The sequence below is a fragment of the Haliotis cracherodii genome, unplaced genomic scaffold (genome assembly GCF_022045235.1).
Source record: "Haliotis cracherodii isolate W230 unplaced genomic scaffold, xgHalCrac1.p SCAF_9, whole genome shotgun sequence".
Classification (NCBI taxonomy): domain Eukaryota; kingdom Metazoa; phylum Mollusca; class Gastropoda; order Lepetellida; family Haliotidae; genus Haliotis; species Haliotis cracherodii.
Window position 1 is genome coordinate 59,441,594 of NW_027266343.1, and position 19,860 is coordinate 59,461,453.

The window sequence follows — 19,860 nt, forward strand, 5'->3', positions numbered from 1 at the left end:
CAACAGGGTGTCGGGGTGTATCAGTTACATGCCAGACCGTAGCGCTGATGGTTTATGATAAACTGTTGGTGAGGGCCGTCCCTCTATTATATGGTCTCTGTTCAAGCTAATCAAGACGTGATTTGTTTCTTATTTTTCGCGATTTTTGAAAATTTATAACATCTGGATGTAGGGAGGTAACTTTGAAGATAGGCAGACAACACTTGTGGGTCACCTGCTGGACTGTCTTGTTGGGTTTTAAAACTATTTCAAACACTGATGGGATCAAGTGTCCTGGCTCTGGAACCAGTTGTGTGTCCGGGCTCTGGAACCAGTTATGTATCCTTGTATCCCGACAGTGGAGATCATCCTATGACAAATTAAAGAGTTACGCTCTCCTTTTCAGGCATTATTCTTTCAGTTTTATGGTATGAAATGAAAAAATCTTTTGAAATTAGCTCTTTAATTCACGATGAGTAGACAGGAACAAGATGAAGCACCAACCAGCAGAGAATACATTGACTTACATTCCCTTGATTCTAATGACAATTAAGTCAGCTATGTCCATAGGGTATGATAGAAATCGTGTTAAATGGCTATAATTTGTGTATCGGTGTGTAGAAAGGCTTGTAGCCAGTGTGTAATCAGCATCTCTATGTGAAGGGATAACTGAATCAAATGTGTTACAGTAATGATGCAGATTGTATTTATGTTGCTAAGCGACTTGCATTTAAATAGATTTCACTGTCAAGTTACAGAAACACTCATATTGTTGCCCCATTTTTATGACTTGCCTGTTTAACGATGTGTACTTCCTGTCAATTACTTGAAAAATGTCCATGGGTTAAGACATTGAAGAAGTTGCAGTTTGAAGAGATCATAAAAAAAAGAACATGGCTGTGTTTTTTTGCAGTTGTTTTTCCACAACAAACTATTAATGTAATGTTTATTTTTTGTTTGAATTGCTTTTTTGCCTTCTACTGGAATTATCAATTTTATGCACTGCTTGGCACCAATGGTCATTACATTTATAATGGGAGGATTATCAGCACCTTTCAATAGTTTTTTAACACGTTTCGTAAAAAATGATTTTAAGTTAATAATCTTTGTAAAATGTGTTTTTTCAGCCTGTTGTGAAATGACAGTTCTTAGTTTTGTCACATAAATATATATTTATGTTCAAAGGACATGGAAAGTATTCATGACAGTTAGGAAGTGATCGAGGTACAGCGAAGCACTGATAATGGATGCACCCCACACTCACAGCATGTTATGACTGATCTTAGGAGAATGTCTGTTAATTGCTGTTCTGTGATCAAAGCAATGTTTTTAGAGCAAAGAAATTAAGATATTCTTCTAAGCTTGAACTTCCAGGAAGCCTTCAAGGTCTGATGTGTGTCATCGTTGCACTTGTGGCTAAAAACTTAAATGTTTTGGCAATCACTTGTAAGCTTTTCTAGCTTGGCTATCCCCAACAGCTGAGGAATGGAATTCTTTTTTCCTCCAAGCATTTTTTCTGTGCAATGTTGATAAATTAGTTCAATCTGTTTTCACAAAATGCTTGCAGGGTAATCTAAGAAAGTGTGAGGATTATTTCATGGCTATTATTGATTGTTGCAGATCTTAAATATAAAGTGAGCATGTATTTGTCTGAGTGTTGACTTGACGCTCATTATAGAGGGTCAACACAGCTGGAGCGTGACTCTGTAGATAGCCGCAGGTTTGATGGATTGAGGTCCGAGATTAAGACATTGATACAGGGCTTTCTGTGCCCAGAGGACAGTGTGTTTGCTTGGTTTGAGGGTTTGATTCTCACACATACCATACTACTACATAGACAAAGCTGTAGTCCTCACTCACTCACTCACTCACTCACTCACTCACTCACTCACTCACTGCTGTACTCTTAAGTGTATGTATATATCTGCTTACTATGCAGAGTTGTGTCCCTTAGCTTGTCAGGATCTACTTATCATGGATTTTCCTCCCTTTTGAGCATAGGTCTCTCAACACCATATCAATGGTCCCGCTTTAACCAAACGATATGCATTTGTGCTTTTCTCCTACATTAAACTTTCGTCCCAAGAAATATTGAAGTTCTATTCAAAGCAACAGTCAACCCACTTACAACTTACCAAACTTCAGTATAATGGGTACCAGATGGGTGATGTTTGTTTGTACTCTCCAGGAACTTCTAAACCACGTAGGAAGCTAAGGTTGTTTGTTTGATTATTTGTTATTTAACGCCGCACTCAACAATTTTACAGCTATATGTAAATAATCGAGTCTGGACCAGACAATCCAGTGGCTGACATCATAAGCATCGATCCACGTAATTGGGATTGATGACATGCATCAACCAAGTCAGCGAGCCTGACCACCTGATCCCTTTAGTCACCTCTTACGACAAGCATAGTCGCCTTTTACGGCAAGCATGGGTTGCTGAAGACCTTAGGTAACAAATACAGCAATAACCACTGACACAAATTGCTTCCAATGAGGTCTCGGTAAGAACCGCAGACAATTCATATTGTGGCTGATGATTCCGTTTATCGGTTCCTAGATGTTAGGAAGACCAGCTATGGAAACGGCTTTGAAGATGTGTGAATAATGGTATGATTACTTTGTTGCAGATTTTGATTTGGAATTACTTGACGAAGATTTAGACATTGGTGGAAATGTAAGTATTCAACATGGATGTGAAGGGTTGTTTGGTATTGTTCTGTAGTGTAGGAAATTATGTCAATGATGATGTGAAGAGGTTTTTTTATATCAGCCGTTGTGAAATATGTGATATCGGCTGATAGTGTAATGTCAACTACAGTGTATACATGTTATATCAACTGTTGTATCAGCTGTTGTTCCATCGTAAACAATGACATGTATACATGTTATATCAGCTGTTGTACAATCGTAAACAATGACATGTATACATGTTATATCGGCTGTTGTACAATCGTAAACAATGACATGTATACATGTTATATCAGCTGTTGTTCAATCGTAAACAATGACATGTATACATGTTATATCAGCTGTTGTACAATCGTAAACAATGACATGTATACATGTTACATCAGCTGTTGTTCAATCGTAAACAATGACATGTATACATGTTACATCAGCTGTTGTACAATCGTAAACAATTACATGTATACATGTTATATCAGCTGTTGTACAATCGTAAACAATGACATGTATACATGTTATATCGGCTGTTGTACAATCGTAAACAATGACTGGTATACATGTTATATCAGCTGTTGTTCAATCGTAAACAATGACATGTATGCATGTTATATCAGCTGTTGTACAATCATAAACAATTACATGTATACATCTTACATCAGCTGTTGTACAATCGTAAACAATTACTTGTATACATGTTACATCAGCTGTTGTTCAATCGCAAACAATGACATGTATACATCTTACATCAGCTGTTGTACAATCGTAAACAATTACATGTATACATGTTATATCAGCTGTTGTACAATCATAAACAATTACATGTATACATGTTACATCAGCTGTTGTTCAATCGCAAACAATGACATGTATACATGTTATATCAGCTGTTGTACAATCATAAACAATTACATGTATACATGTTACATCAGCTGTTGTACAATCGTAAACAATTACATGTATACATCTTACATCAGCTGTTGTACAATCGTAAACAATGACATGTATACATGTTATATCAGCTGTTGTACAATCGTAAACAATGACATGTATACATGTCATATCAGCTGTTGTACAATCGTAAACAATGACTGGTATACATGTTATATCAACTGTTGTACAATCGTAAACAATGACATGTATACATGTTATATCAGCTGTTGTTCCATCGTAAACAATGACATGTATACATGTTACATCAGCTGTTGTTCAATCGTAAACAATGACATGTATACATGTTATATCAGCTGTTGTTCCATCGTAAACAATGACATGTATACATGTTACATCAGCTGTTGTTCAATCGTAAACAATGACATGTATACATGTTATATCAGCTGTTGTACAATCGTAAACAATGACATGTATACATGTTACATCAGCTGTTGTACGATGGTAAACAATGACATGTATACATGTCACATCAGCTGTTGTTCAATCGCAAACAATGACATGTATACATGTTATATCAGCTGTTGTACAATCATAAACAATTACATGTATACATGTTACATCAGCTGTTGTTCAATCGCAAACAATGACATGTATACATGTTATATCAGCTGTTGTACAATCATAAACAATTACATGTATACATGTTACATCAGCTGTTGTACAATCGTAAACAATTACATGTATACATCTTACATCAGCTGTTGTACAATCGTAAACAATGACATGTATACATGTTACATCAGCTGTTGTTCAATCGTAAACAATGACATGTATACATGTTATATCAGCTGTTGTACAATCGTAAACAATGACATGTATACATGTCATATCAGCTGTTGTACAATCGTAAACAATGACATGTATACATGTTATATCAGCTGTTGTACAATCGTAAACAATGACATGTATACATGTTATATCAGCTGTTGTTCCATCGTAAACAATGACATGTATACATGTTACATCAGCTGTTGTTCAATCGTAAACAATGACATGTATACATGTTATATCAGCTGTTGTTCCATCGTAAACAATGACATGTATACATGTTACATCAGCTGTTGTTCAATCGTAAACAATGACATGTATACATGTTATATCAGCTGTTGTACAATCGTAAACAATGACATGTATACATGTTACATCAGCTGTTGTACAATCGTAAACAATGACATGTATACATGTCACATCAGCTGTTGTTCAATCGCAAACAATGACATGTATACATGTTATATCAGCTGTTGTACAATCATAAACAATTACATGTATACATGTTACAACAGCTGTTGTTCAATCGCAAACAATGACATGTATACATGTTATATCAGCTGTTGTACAATCATAAACAATTACATGTATACATGTTACATCAGCTGTTGTACAATCGTAAACAATTACATGTATACATCTTACATCAGCTGTTGTACAATCGTAAACAATGACATGTATACATGTTATATCAGCTGTTGTACAATCGTAAACAATGACATGTATACATGTCATATCAGCTGTTGTACAATCGTAAACAATGACATGTATACATGTCATATCAGCTGTTGTACAATCGTAAACAATGACATGTATACATGTTATATCAGCTGTTGTACAATCGTAAACAATGACATGTATACATGTTATATCAGCTGTTGTACAATCATAAACAATGACATGTATACATGTTACATCAGCTGTTGTACGATCGTAAACAATGACATGTATACATGTTATATCGGCTGTTGTATGATCGTAAACAAAGACATGTATACATGTTACATCAGCTGTTGTACGATCGTAAACAATGACATGTATACATGTTATATCGGCTGTTGTACGATCGTAAACAAAGACATGTATACATGTTACATCAGCTGTTGTACGATGGTAAACAATGACATGTATACATGTTACATCAGCTGTTGTACAATCGTAAACAATGACATGTATACATGTTACATCAGCTGTTGTACAATCGTAAACAATGACATGTATACATGTTACATCAGCTGTTGTACAATCGTAAACAATGACATGTATACATGTTACATCAGCTGTTGTACAATCGTAAACAATGACATGTATACATGTTATATCGGCTGTTGTACGATCGTAAACAAAGACATGTATACATGTTACATCAGCTGTTGTACGATGGTAAACAATGAGATAGCTGTAGTGTTCAGTCTACAATGACCTTGACACTGGTACAGTTCCCCTCAGTTGGTCCATGTGGGCACAGAATCAGTTTGTCCTTCTGGTTCGCTGCATGACATATACAACATTAGGCTGGCGCCTTGTGTGTGTGTGTTTGTTGGTCAGTTCCCCTGCTCCACAAAACAATCTTTGTCAAAGACTTACGATCATCGTAGTTCTAAAATGGATTTGTGGAACAAGGCCCTGTGAAGGTTGTAGCCTTCATGTCTGTTTGTGTACTGCAGCCATGATGGTTTGGTGTAACATATCCCAGCAGGTAATGTTTTGTGATGGTCTGGTTTGTGGGGAGGAAGAACAGGAGTAGCAGGCCAACCATAGGATACTGGATGTATGGTTGGTGCCCCACAAAGACGAGAAGACTGCCACAACAAGCCAGGCCATCACACTTAGTCCTGCGCCATGATTGTGGCAATTTTATATAGATATTTTTGTTACTACAAGCCTAGGCAAGTCAAGATCAAACTTAACCGAGTCTAGTTTCCTTTATTCGAGAATAAAAACAGCAGAGGAGGAAAGATATTTTGAAGAAAAATTATAAATTATAATTATTTTTGAGAAATGTTTTCATAGACTAAGTGTTGGCCTAACTATTTGACTGTGTCACATTAGAAGAAAAACATACAATTATTTTAAAGAAAGGTTTTCAAACTTAATGTTTGTCTACATCACACTGACAGGTGTCTGCAGGGGGCACAGGGGGCACAGGGGGCACAGGGAGCACAGGGAGCACAGTGGCACAGGGAGCACAGTGGCACAGGGAGCACAGGGGTCACAGTGGCACAGGGAGCACAGGGGTCACAGGGAGCACATGGGGCACAGTGGCACAGGGAGCACGGGGGCACAGGGAGCACAGGGGTCACAGTGGCACAGGGGTCACAGGGAGCACATGGGGCACAGGGAGCACGGGGGACACAGGGAGCACAGGGGGCACAAGGGTCACAGGGGTCACAGTGGCACAGGGGCCCTGGTCGTCAAGCCGAGGCCATTCACTGTGCAGAGTAGCTTCCTTCAGACGGGGCACAGTGGCACAGGGAGCACAGTGGCACAGGGGTCACAGTGGCACAGGGGCCCTGGTCGTCAAGCCGGGGCCATTCACTGTGCAGAGTAGCTTCCTTCAGACATGCCAGTAATCGATGTTCATGGGTTTGATTCCGAGATTCCCTCTGTACCTTGTTACACAGTGGTTTATGATCTCCGTTATCTGTCTTCAAGCTAAACTGTCCCCAGCCCTCTCTGCATAGGGACCAAGGTACCGTTGTACAAGGCGATCTTTATGTGAAGGTGATCATAACTCCATACATTTACATAGACTTACGACAGTCGTAGCGCTAAGGTTGTTTTGTACAATGGCGCCCTGCACAGAGCCTGTTAATGGAATGTAAGTTTGTAACTTGAAACTCAACAATCTCTCAGATCCGAGGGGTGGTTGGATAGCCTAGTAGTTAAAGTGTTCGCTCATCATGCTGAAGACCTGGGTTCGATTCCTGACATAGGTACAATGTGTGAAGCCCATGTCTGGTGTCCCCAGCCGTGATATTGCTGGACTGTTGCTAAAAGTGGTGTAATATCAAACTCACTCACTCACTCAGATCCGAGCACATTCTGACCACTGGAAGATGTATAAGACGATGTTCTAGGGTTGTCAGCACCATACCTGTACTTATGGCTGACCCCCAAGTGACACATCTCAACATGCAGCACTTCAGACTCCCTCCCACAGGAAGTTGACACAAGATCTACCAGAGATACTGTTCAAAGTGGCATTACACCAAACTCACTCACCCACTTGTAAAGACAGCAACTTTGAAACCATTTTGATTTGTCCTTCTGTTGCCATCATGTTGTCGGACTGTTGACTAATATGGAGATTGGATGGTCAAGATGGCTGCGTGAGCCGGCTGATGACGAATCAACCCTCAGGTGTGGCATGGGTAACCTTGTGTCAATAGGTACACCTTTGGATATCTGGGTAATCTTGTGCTAATACACCTTTGGATATCTGGGTAATCGTGTGTTGATACACCATTGGATATCTGTGTAATCTTGTGTCAATACACCTTTGGATATCTGGGTAATCATGTGGTAATACACCATTGAAGATCAGGGTAAATATGTGTTAATACACTATTAAATATCTAGGAAATCGTGTGCTAATAGACCATTGGATATAAATACACCATTGGATATCTGATCACACAGCCGATGGTCATCCAAGCCGTATCATTTCTGTGGCTGCTATGACATGACTGTGGCACCAATGATCCCTCTTTCACTCTCACTCCATGGGGGTTCTCTGGAAAGACATCTTCGTATATCGCCATATCGATGTATCGGTAATGTTTCATGTTGATGCTGTGTCGATACAAATTGATGATATCAATACTAAGTAAATAATTCACTGCCACAGAAACACTAACATGTGGAAAGATTGTCATTGTTAAGAATTATGAAGGCAGAAACTTTAATGGTTAACATTTTGATTGATCAATCTAGTTCATGTTTGGCATTAGTTTGATTATTTACAGATCTATAGAGTCAGTGTGTAGGATATACACAGACAGAATGAATTGTGTTATTAATCAAGATAATCAATATATGGCAATTTTTTGAGTTTATGTATTGATAATTAAATCTCCCAGAGAGTGTGAGATGCTTTTAACCAGAGATTAACTTGGCCCAGACTCGATGATTTACAGGAAATTCACATACAGCTTAATATTGCCTACACGTTAACCCCATCTCTCTCACTCACTCACTCACTCACTCTGAAAACTAGGTTTGTTGCAGATCTATTGTTGTAAGTGAGATTCAGATGACAATTTAATTGATTCAGACCTTAAATCATCAATTTCAACAATCGATTGTTCAGAAAAATATTATTTGACATGCATGATTCCATGAAATGTTCAGCGATTTGTGAAATTAATAAATGATGATACCAAATTTGAAATTTTCATGAAATCCCTTTGATGTGTAAATTTGTGGACAATTCACAGAATATTTGTAACTGTCCATAATCAATAATTGACTGGCTTTGGCATTCGGAACTATTGGGCAGTGCTCAAGTACCAAACAACTGCCAACTCTAAATTTACTGATGTCAGAGAACACGAGGAATAGGAGCACGCTGTAGAAGACGTTAATACCACGGCCGTTCATCCTTCTATTACAGACTTGAATAGAATATTATTGAAGTATTGATTTATGAGCACAGTCAACTCCACAAAGTCTGATGTAGATAGCAGAGATTCAGTTCACACGAAATAACCTCATTTCAACAAACATGTCTCTAGCCAAGATATCTTTGAAACTCTTGCCCTGTACCCATCTGAGAGGTTTTAAGAAGGCGTTCCAATTTCATTTATCTGTTTGGGAAGGCGATTGATGTTCATGTAACTGTTATCTGGTAAAGGTATTCACCTGCATCATTTATAAAACACTGTATTGTGTCTGACTCGAGGCAGCCAGGTAGAAAGTTTGTCCCAAACATATGCCGTTCAGTTTGTCATAGAAATATTTACATATTCCAAAGAGTGAATTTGAAAGTAATTTCCATCGATTTTTGCACAAACCACAAACAAATGAAATCTTTCCGCCAATGCTATTGAATGGCTAGTGATGCCTCGATCTCTACACAACAGGACCTGGATCTACTTCAGACTTCATGTCAATAATCATCACAGCGATAGATCCGAGATCTATTCGTTACTGCTCATCACAGGATTGAACAAAATCACAGATCTGTGACCATACTTGAAGCTGAGCAACAGTTATGCTCTGCTAAGCGGAAATCTCAATTAATCAAGTGATTGCGGCTATTCCCTCTCCATAGACCCGGATCGGTAGTCATTTATGAGAGCCTGGTAAATAAAATACCCATTTTGTCTGATCAGCGGACATGTGTCAAAGAACCAATCATTATATTGCAGATCGAAGTCGAGCTGTGACTAATAAACCATCCGACTTTATTCTCGTTTACGGCATTTATGTGAGAAATTATGTTTTCGTGAAAGGACGCAACCAGGGAGGGGGCTATAAGCTTAGAAGAGTCTTGTGGGAAAATTGGCGAAATCAATGCTACGTTTATTTTTGTTGCCCGTCGCATTTAATCTGCATCAGTACTTTTAGGGTGTGTGCGATGCATCTAACTGTCCTACATGGATGCAATTTCATCAGTCGTGATCAAGAAAAGATAGCTTCTGTTTTAAGAAAAGGATGTTTGTTTTTCACAAAGAGAAAAGGTCGAGAGCATTTACGTCTGATGATAATCAAAGGAGGATGGTTGCCTTACATCTCCTAAAGGACTTGTGGGGGTGTAGAAATATAATGATGGATTTATCTGGAAATGGAAAACTCGGCCATTTTCAAGAGTGTCATTTAATCAGATTGGATTTGAGTACATAATGCAGTGCTAAGAGGAAGTGACGTTATGAATTACTTTCTTGTAGTCCAATGGGATAGGTGCTCATGCTGTCAACCACTGGTTTGCCTGGTCCAGACGTAATTATTGTCGCACCATGATGTCGCTGATCATCGGTGATGTTTCTATCAGTAGGGCAACATTCAAGTTTTCTCACTCGTCTTCAGGTGTGACATGGATCCAGCTTCATCCACAATGATGTGATTTCTGTGTGAGTGTGGGGCCCAGCGCTGTTTGCTTCTCACCCTGGCTTCATTCCCTACACTATCTGTGGAGCTTATTCTGCAGCAGTGATGCTGGACTTGGAGGATGCTACTGTCAGGGACATCTTGTGTAGGATATGACAAGTGTATTCCCTACACTATCTGTGGAGCTTATTCTGCAGCAGTGATGCTGGACTTGGAGGATGCTACTGTCAGGGACATCTTGTGTAGGATATGACAAGTGCAAAGTCAGCGATATATGTGAAGTTTAAAGGCTTAGATTTATTTTTCTGCCATGTCATGGCTCATGCTAGTCTTCAGGAAGGTTGCATCAAGAAGACATCATATCTATCGTATCTGCAAGTCAGCACTTTTCCAGCGGTATTGTGTAAGCCTCTATAGAATTAAATGTAGGTCAATCAAACCAGTGTTCGATAGCATGAGCAACAAGACTTTCACTGTAGTGGTTGCAGGGACTGATATAACAATGCCATGGTATGATATGTATCACGATACATGTCACGATACCATACGCATATTTAGGTCAAATCATATTTACGTCATAACTTCTTGACAATGAATATTTCAGGGCAGGTTTAATAAGAATTCTTGTTGTAGACACATGTCCGTATCGGCTATTTTTAGTAATGAACTTGAAACACGAATTACAACACTTGTTGCTACATCTGACTGACAAAAACGCCAGGGGACATTAAACGAGTAGGAAGTAATTAATTTTAGCAAGTTTATCATCTTGTATTGATACAGAAAAAAATGTATTGTGTATCGTATCGTCACATGAAAACTAATGATACACAGTTGTATTGTTTCACCTCTATGGTGTAGTGGATAGATGGTCTGCCTAGGCAGCAGATGGTTGACGGTTCAAGCCCCAGTTACGACAGACGTCAAAAGATGGTACTTGTTGTTACCCTGCTTGGTGCTTGGCAGTTAGGGGATAAAACAAGGATTGTCGGCTCGAAGTCAGTATACTGTGTCTGATATTCATGTTAAACTGCAACATGGTATCTCAGTGGGGTAGCATTACGGGCACACATGTGCAATATTTTGAGCGTGACCTTAAACCCCATTTCACCTTCCCATCTCCTATATGCATGAGGTACTGGGGACCTACTCTCGACCAGACCTTCCCCGGGGTGTAAGTGGTTTCCGAGCAGACACAGAACTGTATCAGCCAATTCAAAAATGTGTGAAATGAGCTGAAAAAAATATTTATTAGGTAATATTATTCTTTGGGTGAATAGGCACAACAAAATTGTTTGGGAAATGCCTAAATTTATTAAAAGTGTGCACACCATTTCTAATGTATATTACTTCATAAATGCAAACAACATTCAGGTCAATTCTTATAACTAAATACTTCAACAATACTTCTTTCACTGCTTATTTCATCATGAACACCAGTCACTGTAGATTTCAATGCATATTCAGTGACTTGATTCAGTGCAATCATGCAGCACCACCTGTCCATTATATTATTAGCCAATCAGTAAACATCAGTCTATTAGTGGGTGTGGCCTAATTGTTTTTTTTGGTTTATGGAAACAAAAGTGGAAACAATTGCTTGGTGAGCCAGTACCATGGAATCATGTGTAGTTAATTTATATACCGGCTCAAAACTAACACTAACTTGTTAAGTTTGACGATTGGTCCAGTGTCTACTTTGTAAACAAGTAAACTTGAATATTGCCATCACTTGCTCTAACATTAGAGACTGGGCATATATAAAGTTGTAAGAGACTGGGTATATATAAAGTTGTAAGAGATTGGGACTGGGCATATATAAAGTTGTAAGAGATTGGGACTGGGTATATATAAAGTTGTAAGAGATTGGGACTTGGTATATATAAAGTTGTGAGAGACTGGGCATATATAAAGTTGTAAGAGACTGGGCATATATAAAGTTGTGAGAGATTGGGACTTGGTATATATAAAGTTGTAAGAGACTGGGTATATATAAAGTTGTAAGAGACTGGGTATATATAAAGTTGTAAGAGACTGGGTATATATAAAGTTGTAAGAGACTGGGACTGGGTATATATAAAGTTGTAAGAGACGGGCATATATAAAGTTGTAAGAGACTGGGTATATATAAAGTTGTAAAAGACTGGGACTGGGTATATATAAAGTTGTAAGAGACGGGCATATATAAAGTTGTAAGAGACTGGGTATATATAAAGTTGTAAGAGACTGGGCATATATAAAGTTGTGAGAGATTGAGACTGGGTATATATAAAGTTGTAAGAGACTGGGTATATATAAAGTTGTAAGAGACTGGGTATATATAAAGTTGTAAGAGACTGGGTGTGTATAAAGTTGTAAGAGGTTGGGTATATATAAAGTTGTAAGAGACTGGGTATATATAAAGTTGTAAGAGACTGGGTATATATAAAGTTGTAAGAGACTGGGTATATATAAAGTTGTAAGAGACTGGGTATATATAAAGTTGTGAGAGACTGGGTATATATAAAGTTGTAAGAGACTGGGTATATATAAAGTTGTAAGAGACTGGGTAAATATAAAGTTGTCAGAGACTGGGTATATATAAAGTTGTAAGAGACTGGGTATATGTAAAGTTGTAAGAGACTGGGTATATATAAAGTTGTAAGAGACTGGGTATATATAAAGTTGTCAGAGACTGGGTATATATAAAGTTGTAAGAGACTGGGACTGGGTATATATAAAGTTGTGAGAGACGGGCATATATAAAGTTGTAAGAGACTGGGTATATATAACGTTGTAAGAGATTGGGATTGGGTATATATAAAGTTGTAAGAGACTGGGACTGGGTATATATAAAGTTGTAAGAGACTGGGTATATATAAAGTTGTAAGAGACTGGGTATATATAAAGTTGTCAGAGACTGGGTATATATAAAGTTGTAAGAGACTGGGACTGGGTATATATAAAGTTGTGAGAGACTGGGCATATATAAAGTTGTAAGAGACTGGGTATATATAAAGTTGTAAGAGATTGAGACTGGGCATATATAAAGTTGTAAGAGATTGGGACTGGGTATATATAAAGTGGTAAGAGATTGGGACTTGGTATATACAAAGTTGTGAGAGACTGGGCATATATAAAGTTGTAAGAGACTGGGCATATATAAAGTTGTGAGAGATTGGGACTTGGTATATATAAAGTTGTAAGAGACTGGGTATATATTAAGTTGTAAACAGACTGAGTATATATAAAGTTGTAAGAGACTGGGTATATATAAAGTTGTAAGAGACTGGGACTGGGTATATATAAAGTTGTAAGAGACGGGCATATATAAAGTTGTAAGAGACTGGGTATATGTAAAGTTGTAAGAGACTGGTCATATATAAAGTTGTAAGAGATTGGGACTGGGTATATATAAAGTTGTAAGAGACTGGGTATATATAAAGTTGTAAGAGACTGGGTATATATAAAGTTGTAAGAGACTGGGTGTGTATAAAGTTGTAAGAGGTTGGGTATATATAAAGTTGTAAGAGACTGGGTATATATAAAGTTGTAAGAGACTGGGTATAAATAAAAATGTAAGAGACGGGCATATATAAAGTTGTAAGAGACTGGGTATATATAAAGTTGTCAGAGACTGGGTATATATAAAGTTGTAAGAGACTGGGTATATGTAAAGTTGTAAGAGACTGGGTATATATAAAGTTGTAAGAGACTGGGTATATGTAAAGTTGTAAGAGACTGGGTATAAATAAAGTTGTAAGAGACTGGGTATATGTAAAGTTGTCAGAGACTGGGTATATGTAAAGTTGTAAGAGATTGGGTATATGTAAAGTTGTAAGAGACTGGGACTGGGTATATATAAAGATGTAAGAGACTGGGTATATATAAAGTTGTAAGAGGCTGGGTATATATAAAGTTGTAAGAGACTGGGTATATATAAAGTTGAAAGAGACTGGATATATATAAAGTTGTGAGAGACTGGTATATATAAAGTTGTAAGAGACTTGGTATATATAAAGTTGTGAGAGACTGGGTATATATAAAAGTTAGCTGTAAAACACAGCTGTAAAGCTATGAAGTGCATACCCCTTTTATGACTCTAATTATGTATAAGATACAGAATTGACTACTGCCTAATGACACTTTGAAGTGTCGCAGACAAGATAGCAGCATCCGATCTAGGCTTGATTGGTCAGTTAAGTGCTGTAGACAGCCAGCTGACCAGCACCCAGTGTTGTGGCACATGGATCCACATCCAGACCTGGTGCACCGACTGCAGTATCAAGGAGGTAGGCTGTGTAAACTCGGGAGTTGTGTCCATTTCATTATGAACTGACTTGTTATTCATTGTGTGTGTGTCGAGAGAGCCAGCAGTGATGCATTGTGCTGGGGCTGGTGTACTATGTTGTCTCACAATAGGAGCAAATTGACAGATGTGATGTGTTTGTTTTCAAAATGGTGATGTTGTTCTCAGTTGATGTGTGTTGTGATGGTATGTTGAGTTCTGCTGAGTTCTGCTGGATGTTTGGATGACCACACTGTATCACATGGTATAGAGTTGTGTCCCTTTGGTGCTCAGGGTCCTGATGTGGGTTTGAATCCAGATTCATCAACATCATGATGGTCTGTAAGCTCCATTCACTACTGGGACATGGCTGGCACAGTCATCTAAGGTGCCACAATTCGCTGTGCAGAGTTGCATCCTTTATCCAAGCCAGAAACCTATGATTATGGGTGAGAATCCCAGTTCACCCCGATTATGTTTCTAGGTTTGTCAGCACCATACTCGTGCTTGTTGGTTTCACCAAAGTAGTAAACATCTAAGACCTGCATCACCTCGTGCTTTCCTCCCACATCAAGCTGACACATTGTGCTACATTTGGAATATTGTTGAAAGCGGCCTTAAACCAACTCACGCACTCACTCATGATTTCATGGGAATGTGGTAGCTCAGTAGTCTATCAATCAGGAACCTGAGTTTGAATCTCATCATGACAGAGGGAGAGAATGCCATTACTGCTGCTTGTGATCTAGGCCAGTGATGAGAGACTGAGGCTAATGAACCTGATCTGCACTGACACCAAACAGATGAAACCAGTTGCTGCTGCTGCTGATCTTGATGATGATGATGCAACATTACGACATGAGTGAAGCTTCACCCTCCACTGCTCCAGATCAGATAACTGGGGGGGAGGGGGGGGGGGATCTCCAAGGGGGAAAAAGATTCGGGATACTGATAGGGGACTAGGCTGGGGTTCCAGGGTTATGAAAGACCCAATTACCCATGCTTTCTATAAGGTAACTACAAACTACTCCAGTGGAATTCCAAGGAAGACCCCTATCCAGAAGGATCTTGTGTGGTGAACCTGGCAGCAGGTCAGTAAAGTTTGGTCATTCCAGACTCCCTCCCATTGGTGAACTGGACACAAGGCAGTATCATATGACTATGAGCAAACAATCAAGTGCCTAGCCAGTATAAGAGGCTATTTACATCACAAACATACTTTTGCCCTGGACATATGTGGTCCAAACTGCCCTGCTGTGTCCTGGACTGTGACAGGCACTGGCTGTAGACAGGCTGGTGTTCCAGTTGTTGGGCAGGGGGCAGTAATTACTTCATTTTCACACACTTTCTGCAATGTTCCTTGGAGTAAAACTGAAAGTCTGGGTACAGGGTGGCCACGTTGGTTGGTGAGTATTTCCTCCAACCCCTGGTGATGGATGTCAGAGAAAGTACAGACTGCCCATCTGTCCATCCAATTATACTTGTTTCCTGAAATTTTGCATAATTTGTCTCTTCATATCATACTTACACAAATTTATTTTTTATATATTGACAGATGTCAGACAAGGAATTACATTGTGTGAATCCAAAACATAAACATGATTGTACTTAACATTGATATCCCGAAGTGCTGCACGGAGGGAATGGGCGAAATCAAAGTGAAATCAGGACCTGACCTGAATTGGATTTTCAGTATGAAAATAATTTCATGTTTTTTGTAGACCTTGTATATTTCGCTGACCTTGGTTTCCTCGTCAACACCTTCTGCTGTGTGGCTGATTTGTGGTAAACCAGGATGGGGCTCTGGGTTCAGATTCAGGTGGTCCTGGTTGCCAAGGGTGTTTTTATTTCATGCAGATCTCTGACTGAAATGTTTGTTAGGACATTGTCAGTGTTATGGGCACAACAAGTTTTATATACAGTCTCTGTTTGCCTTCCTGGCTTATCTTACTCAGGCTGCGACCACATTTAACTATTTGTCGTAAAAGGAGCATTATCATACATCACCTGTCACATGACGGTGCTAAATCATTATTTGTGACTGGAAACATCTCTACTTTATTATGTGCAGGATATTGTTTGAAGTATCCCGTTCTTTCTTTTCTACTAAATCTCGGTTTTCAGACCTGATTTATTTTGCCACACATCTGCATGTGCTGTTTTGCCTGGGGTGTCTTTTTGGGAGTGAAGGTCATGAGATAAGCTTTGGTCATAACTTAATATTTGTAGTCAGATCTGCAACTTTGCCTGTCACCTGTGTCAGCAGATGGATATCAAGGAGATTTATCAGTAAATATACAACATTTTTCAATTACCATAATGGTATATTTACACATGCCAATGATATCATATCTGTGATCCAACAGCGTTAGAGATTCTTGGGTAAGGTTAGACCTTCATAAAGTAGCAAGCCACGGAGGTTGGAATGTTTTCTTTGTCTGTGTCGGTTGTTCAGCATAAATATCTCTTAAATATTTTGCTGTTGACATCAAAGATTGTTGTCGACTTCCATTTTCTTGTAAGCATGGTCATAGAAGACATGGTGAGAAAAAGAATGGTTCCATTCTGAATTATGTAAAAAGGTTGTATAAAAAAATTAATGTTTGTCTCCAACTGTGAAAAACAAATATGAATATTTCTCAACCATTTTCATGTCTGGAGCCACAAAATATGTGCCAAGTGCTGAATGGTTTCGTACATAAAGGGACATAACTCCAAGCAACTCCACACTGCCATACGGCCGGAGTGCAAGCAGGCACAAGTGCATGCAGCCCAGGCCGTCCATGTTCCACACACACACACTCCCCTCTACACTGACACAAGGTGAAGAGGGGGTTTCAGTTCTGCTGTATCAAATGTGGACAATATTTGTTTTTATTAAATAAAAACAGAGATCTTCCACCAAAGTTCTTTCAGCTTTGCACTCATCATTAGCAGTGGTCTGTTTTAAGGAGACAGGGTAGCTGAATGGTCTGTCTTTAGGGGGCGGGGGTAGCTATGGTTTGTTTGTAGGGGACAGGGGTAGCTGTGCTTTGTCTTTAGGGGACGGAGGTAGCTGTGGTCTGTTTTTAGGGGATGGGGTTAGTGTGGTCTGTCTTTAGGGGACAGTGGTAACTGTGGTCTGTTTTTAGGCGACAGTGGTAACTGTGGTCTGTTTTTAGGCGACGGGGTAGCTGTGGTCTGTCTTTAGGTGACAGGGTAGGTGTGGTCTGTCCTTAGGGGACGGAGTAGGTGTGGTCTGTCTTTAGGGGACGGGGTAGGTGTGTTCTGTCTTTAGGGGACGGGGTAGGTGTGGTCTGTCTTTAGGGGACGGAGTAGGTGTGGTCTGTCTTTAGGGGACGGGGTAGGTGTGGTCTGTCTTTAGGGGACAGTGGTAACTGTGGTCTGTTTTTAGGCGACAGTGGTAACTGTGGTCTGTTTTTAGGTGACGGGGTAGCTGTGGTCTGTCTTTAGGTGACGGGGTAGGTGTGGTCTGTCCTTAGGGGACGGAGTAGGTGTGGTCTGTCTTTAGGGGACGGGGTAGGTGTGTTCTGTCTTTAGGGGACGGGGTAGGTGTGGTCTGTCTTTAGGGGACGGAGTAGGTGTGGTCTGTCTTTAGGGGACGGGGTAGGTGTGGTCTGTCTTTAGGGGACGGGGTAGGTGTGGTCTGTCTTTAGGGGACGGGGTAGGTGTGGTCTGTCTTTAGGGGACGGGGTAGGTGTGGTCTGTCTATAGGGGACGGGGTAGGTGTGTTCTGTCTTTAGGGGACGGGGTAGGTGTGGTCTGTCTTTAGGGGACGGGGTAGGTGTGGTCTGTCTTTAGGGGACGGAGTAGGTGTGGTCTGTCTTAAGGGGACGGGGTAGGTGTGGTCTGTCTTTAGGGGACGGGGTAGGTGTGGTCTTTCTTAAGGAGACTGGGGAGCTGGGGGCGGGGGTGAAGCCTGAATTACGTCTGTACCTATTGTGTGACGGACACCCATGAAGTCACGTCTCACAGCGCCACACTGCGGTACAACAGACAGGGGCTAAATGTTGCTGCAAACCTCTTGTCAAAATAAATGATGTTGATCATGCAGAGAATGTCTTTACTTGGCGGGAGAGTAAGAAAACTCACCACAAGCACAGCTGTATCAATAATCATAACATCAGTAGACTGGCCTGACTTACCTGGTGACTGGAGGCTGCCGTTATTCACCTTCATATTGACTGCTTCAAGTGTTGGCGTCACCAGATGGGACGGACCATAGTGACTGTCATTGTCTGTGAGGGGAATTGTTTCTGGCCCGGCCTGTTGGTGTGGTCAATTACCTGTTCTGTGGCTAGCTAATATAAAAGTCATATACTGTTACGAGATATTGATACATTGTGAATAAAGTAGACATCCCTACTTAACAGTGATGATGACTAAATATTGATACGTTGTAGATACTTTCTATTGATACAACACAATGCACTACAACATTTAGTCATCTGGACATAGCGGTACAACTAGTTATTTCTACATATTGATACATACTTACTAATAGTTTGATACATATGGCAGAATTTTAATTAAAAAATAATACTAAGTATTAATACACTTAATGATTATGAATCTGCAGAAATATATGTTGCCATTGATGAAATGTTTTATCTTCATCTATACTTGTGACGGTGGATGCGTGTTAATACAAACATAGTGATATATTAGGTGTAATAGTTTCTGGCAGTTAGTGTAATATATACCACAGTGTCATGCAAATATATTCTCTATCACGAACAGTCTGTTCAGGGCTTGCTTATCAGCCTTTGATGAAAACATATCAAAATATCTTTAGTGCCTGTTTGTACCAAGGAGAAATTTACTATTGAAACGTTATAATGAAAATGAGTGTTTGATCTTGTAAGGAATCTGTTGGGGTAGACTGTCAAGACTTGTCACTTCTGCTTCAGGGCTCCTGTGGTCTTTGAACAAGAGCCTGGAAAGGTCATTAGTTAATAGGCTGTATGCAGAACAACCATTGACAGACAAATTAAATGTCAGAAGCTGTTGTGTGAGGTTACATTTGATGGCAAACTGGTATTTTCATGAAACAAGAGCCTCATGTGTTGGCAAGGTGTTTATTGTGGGGCCAGATTGGCTGGTGGAAGGACAATGTTGTTTCTTGTGTAAAATGTATATGAGAGTGGTGTTGT

The 19,860-nt window shown here is 39.5% G+C and overlaps 1 protein-coding gene across 6 annotated transcripts in view; it reads left to right on the forward strand.

The window, feature by feature from the left end:
* LOC139453311 (thyroid hormone receptor beta-like) overlaps nt 1–19,860 on the forward strand; it is a 348,228-nt gene that overhangs the window by 163,661 nt on the left and 164,707 nt on the right. For 5 of the 6 annotated variants that reach the window (XM_071234969.1, XM_071234968.1, XM_071234970.1 and 2 more), the window contains one exon: nt 2,613–2,659. The exons of the other annotated variant lie outside the window; for it this stretch is intronic. In XM_071234969.1, coding sequence (XP_071091070.1) covers nt 2,613–2,659 — 47 coding nt within the window. The remainder of the gene's footprint in view (nt 1–2,612; nt 2,660–19,860) is intronic. 6 annotated transcript variants of the gene reach the window in all.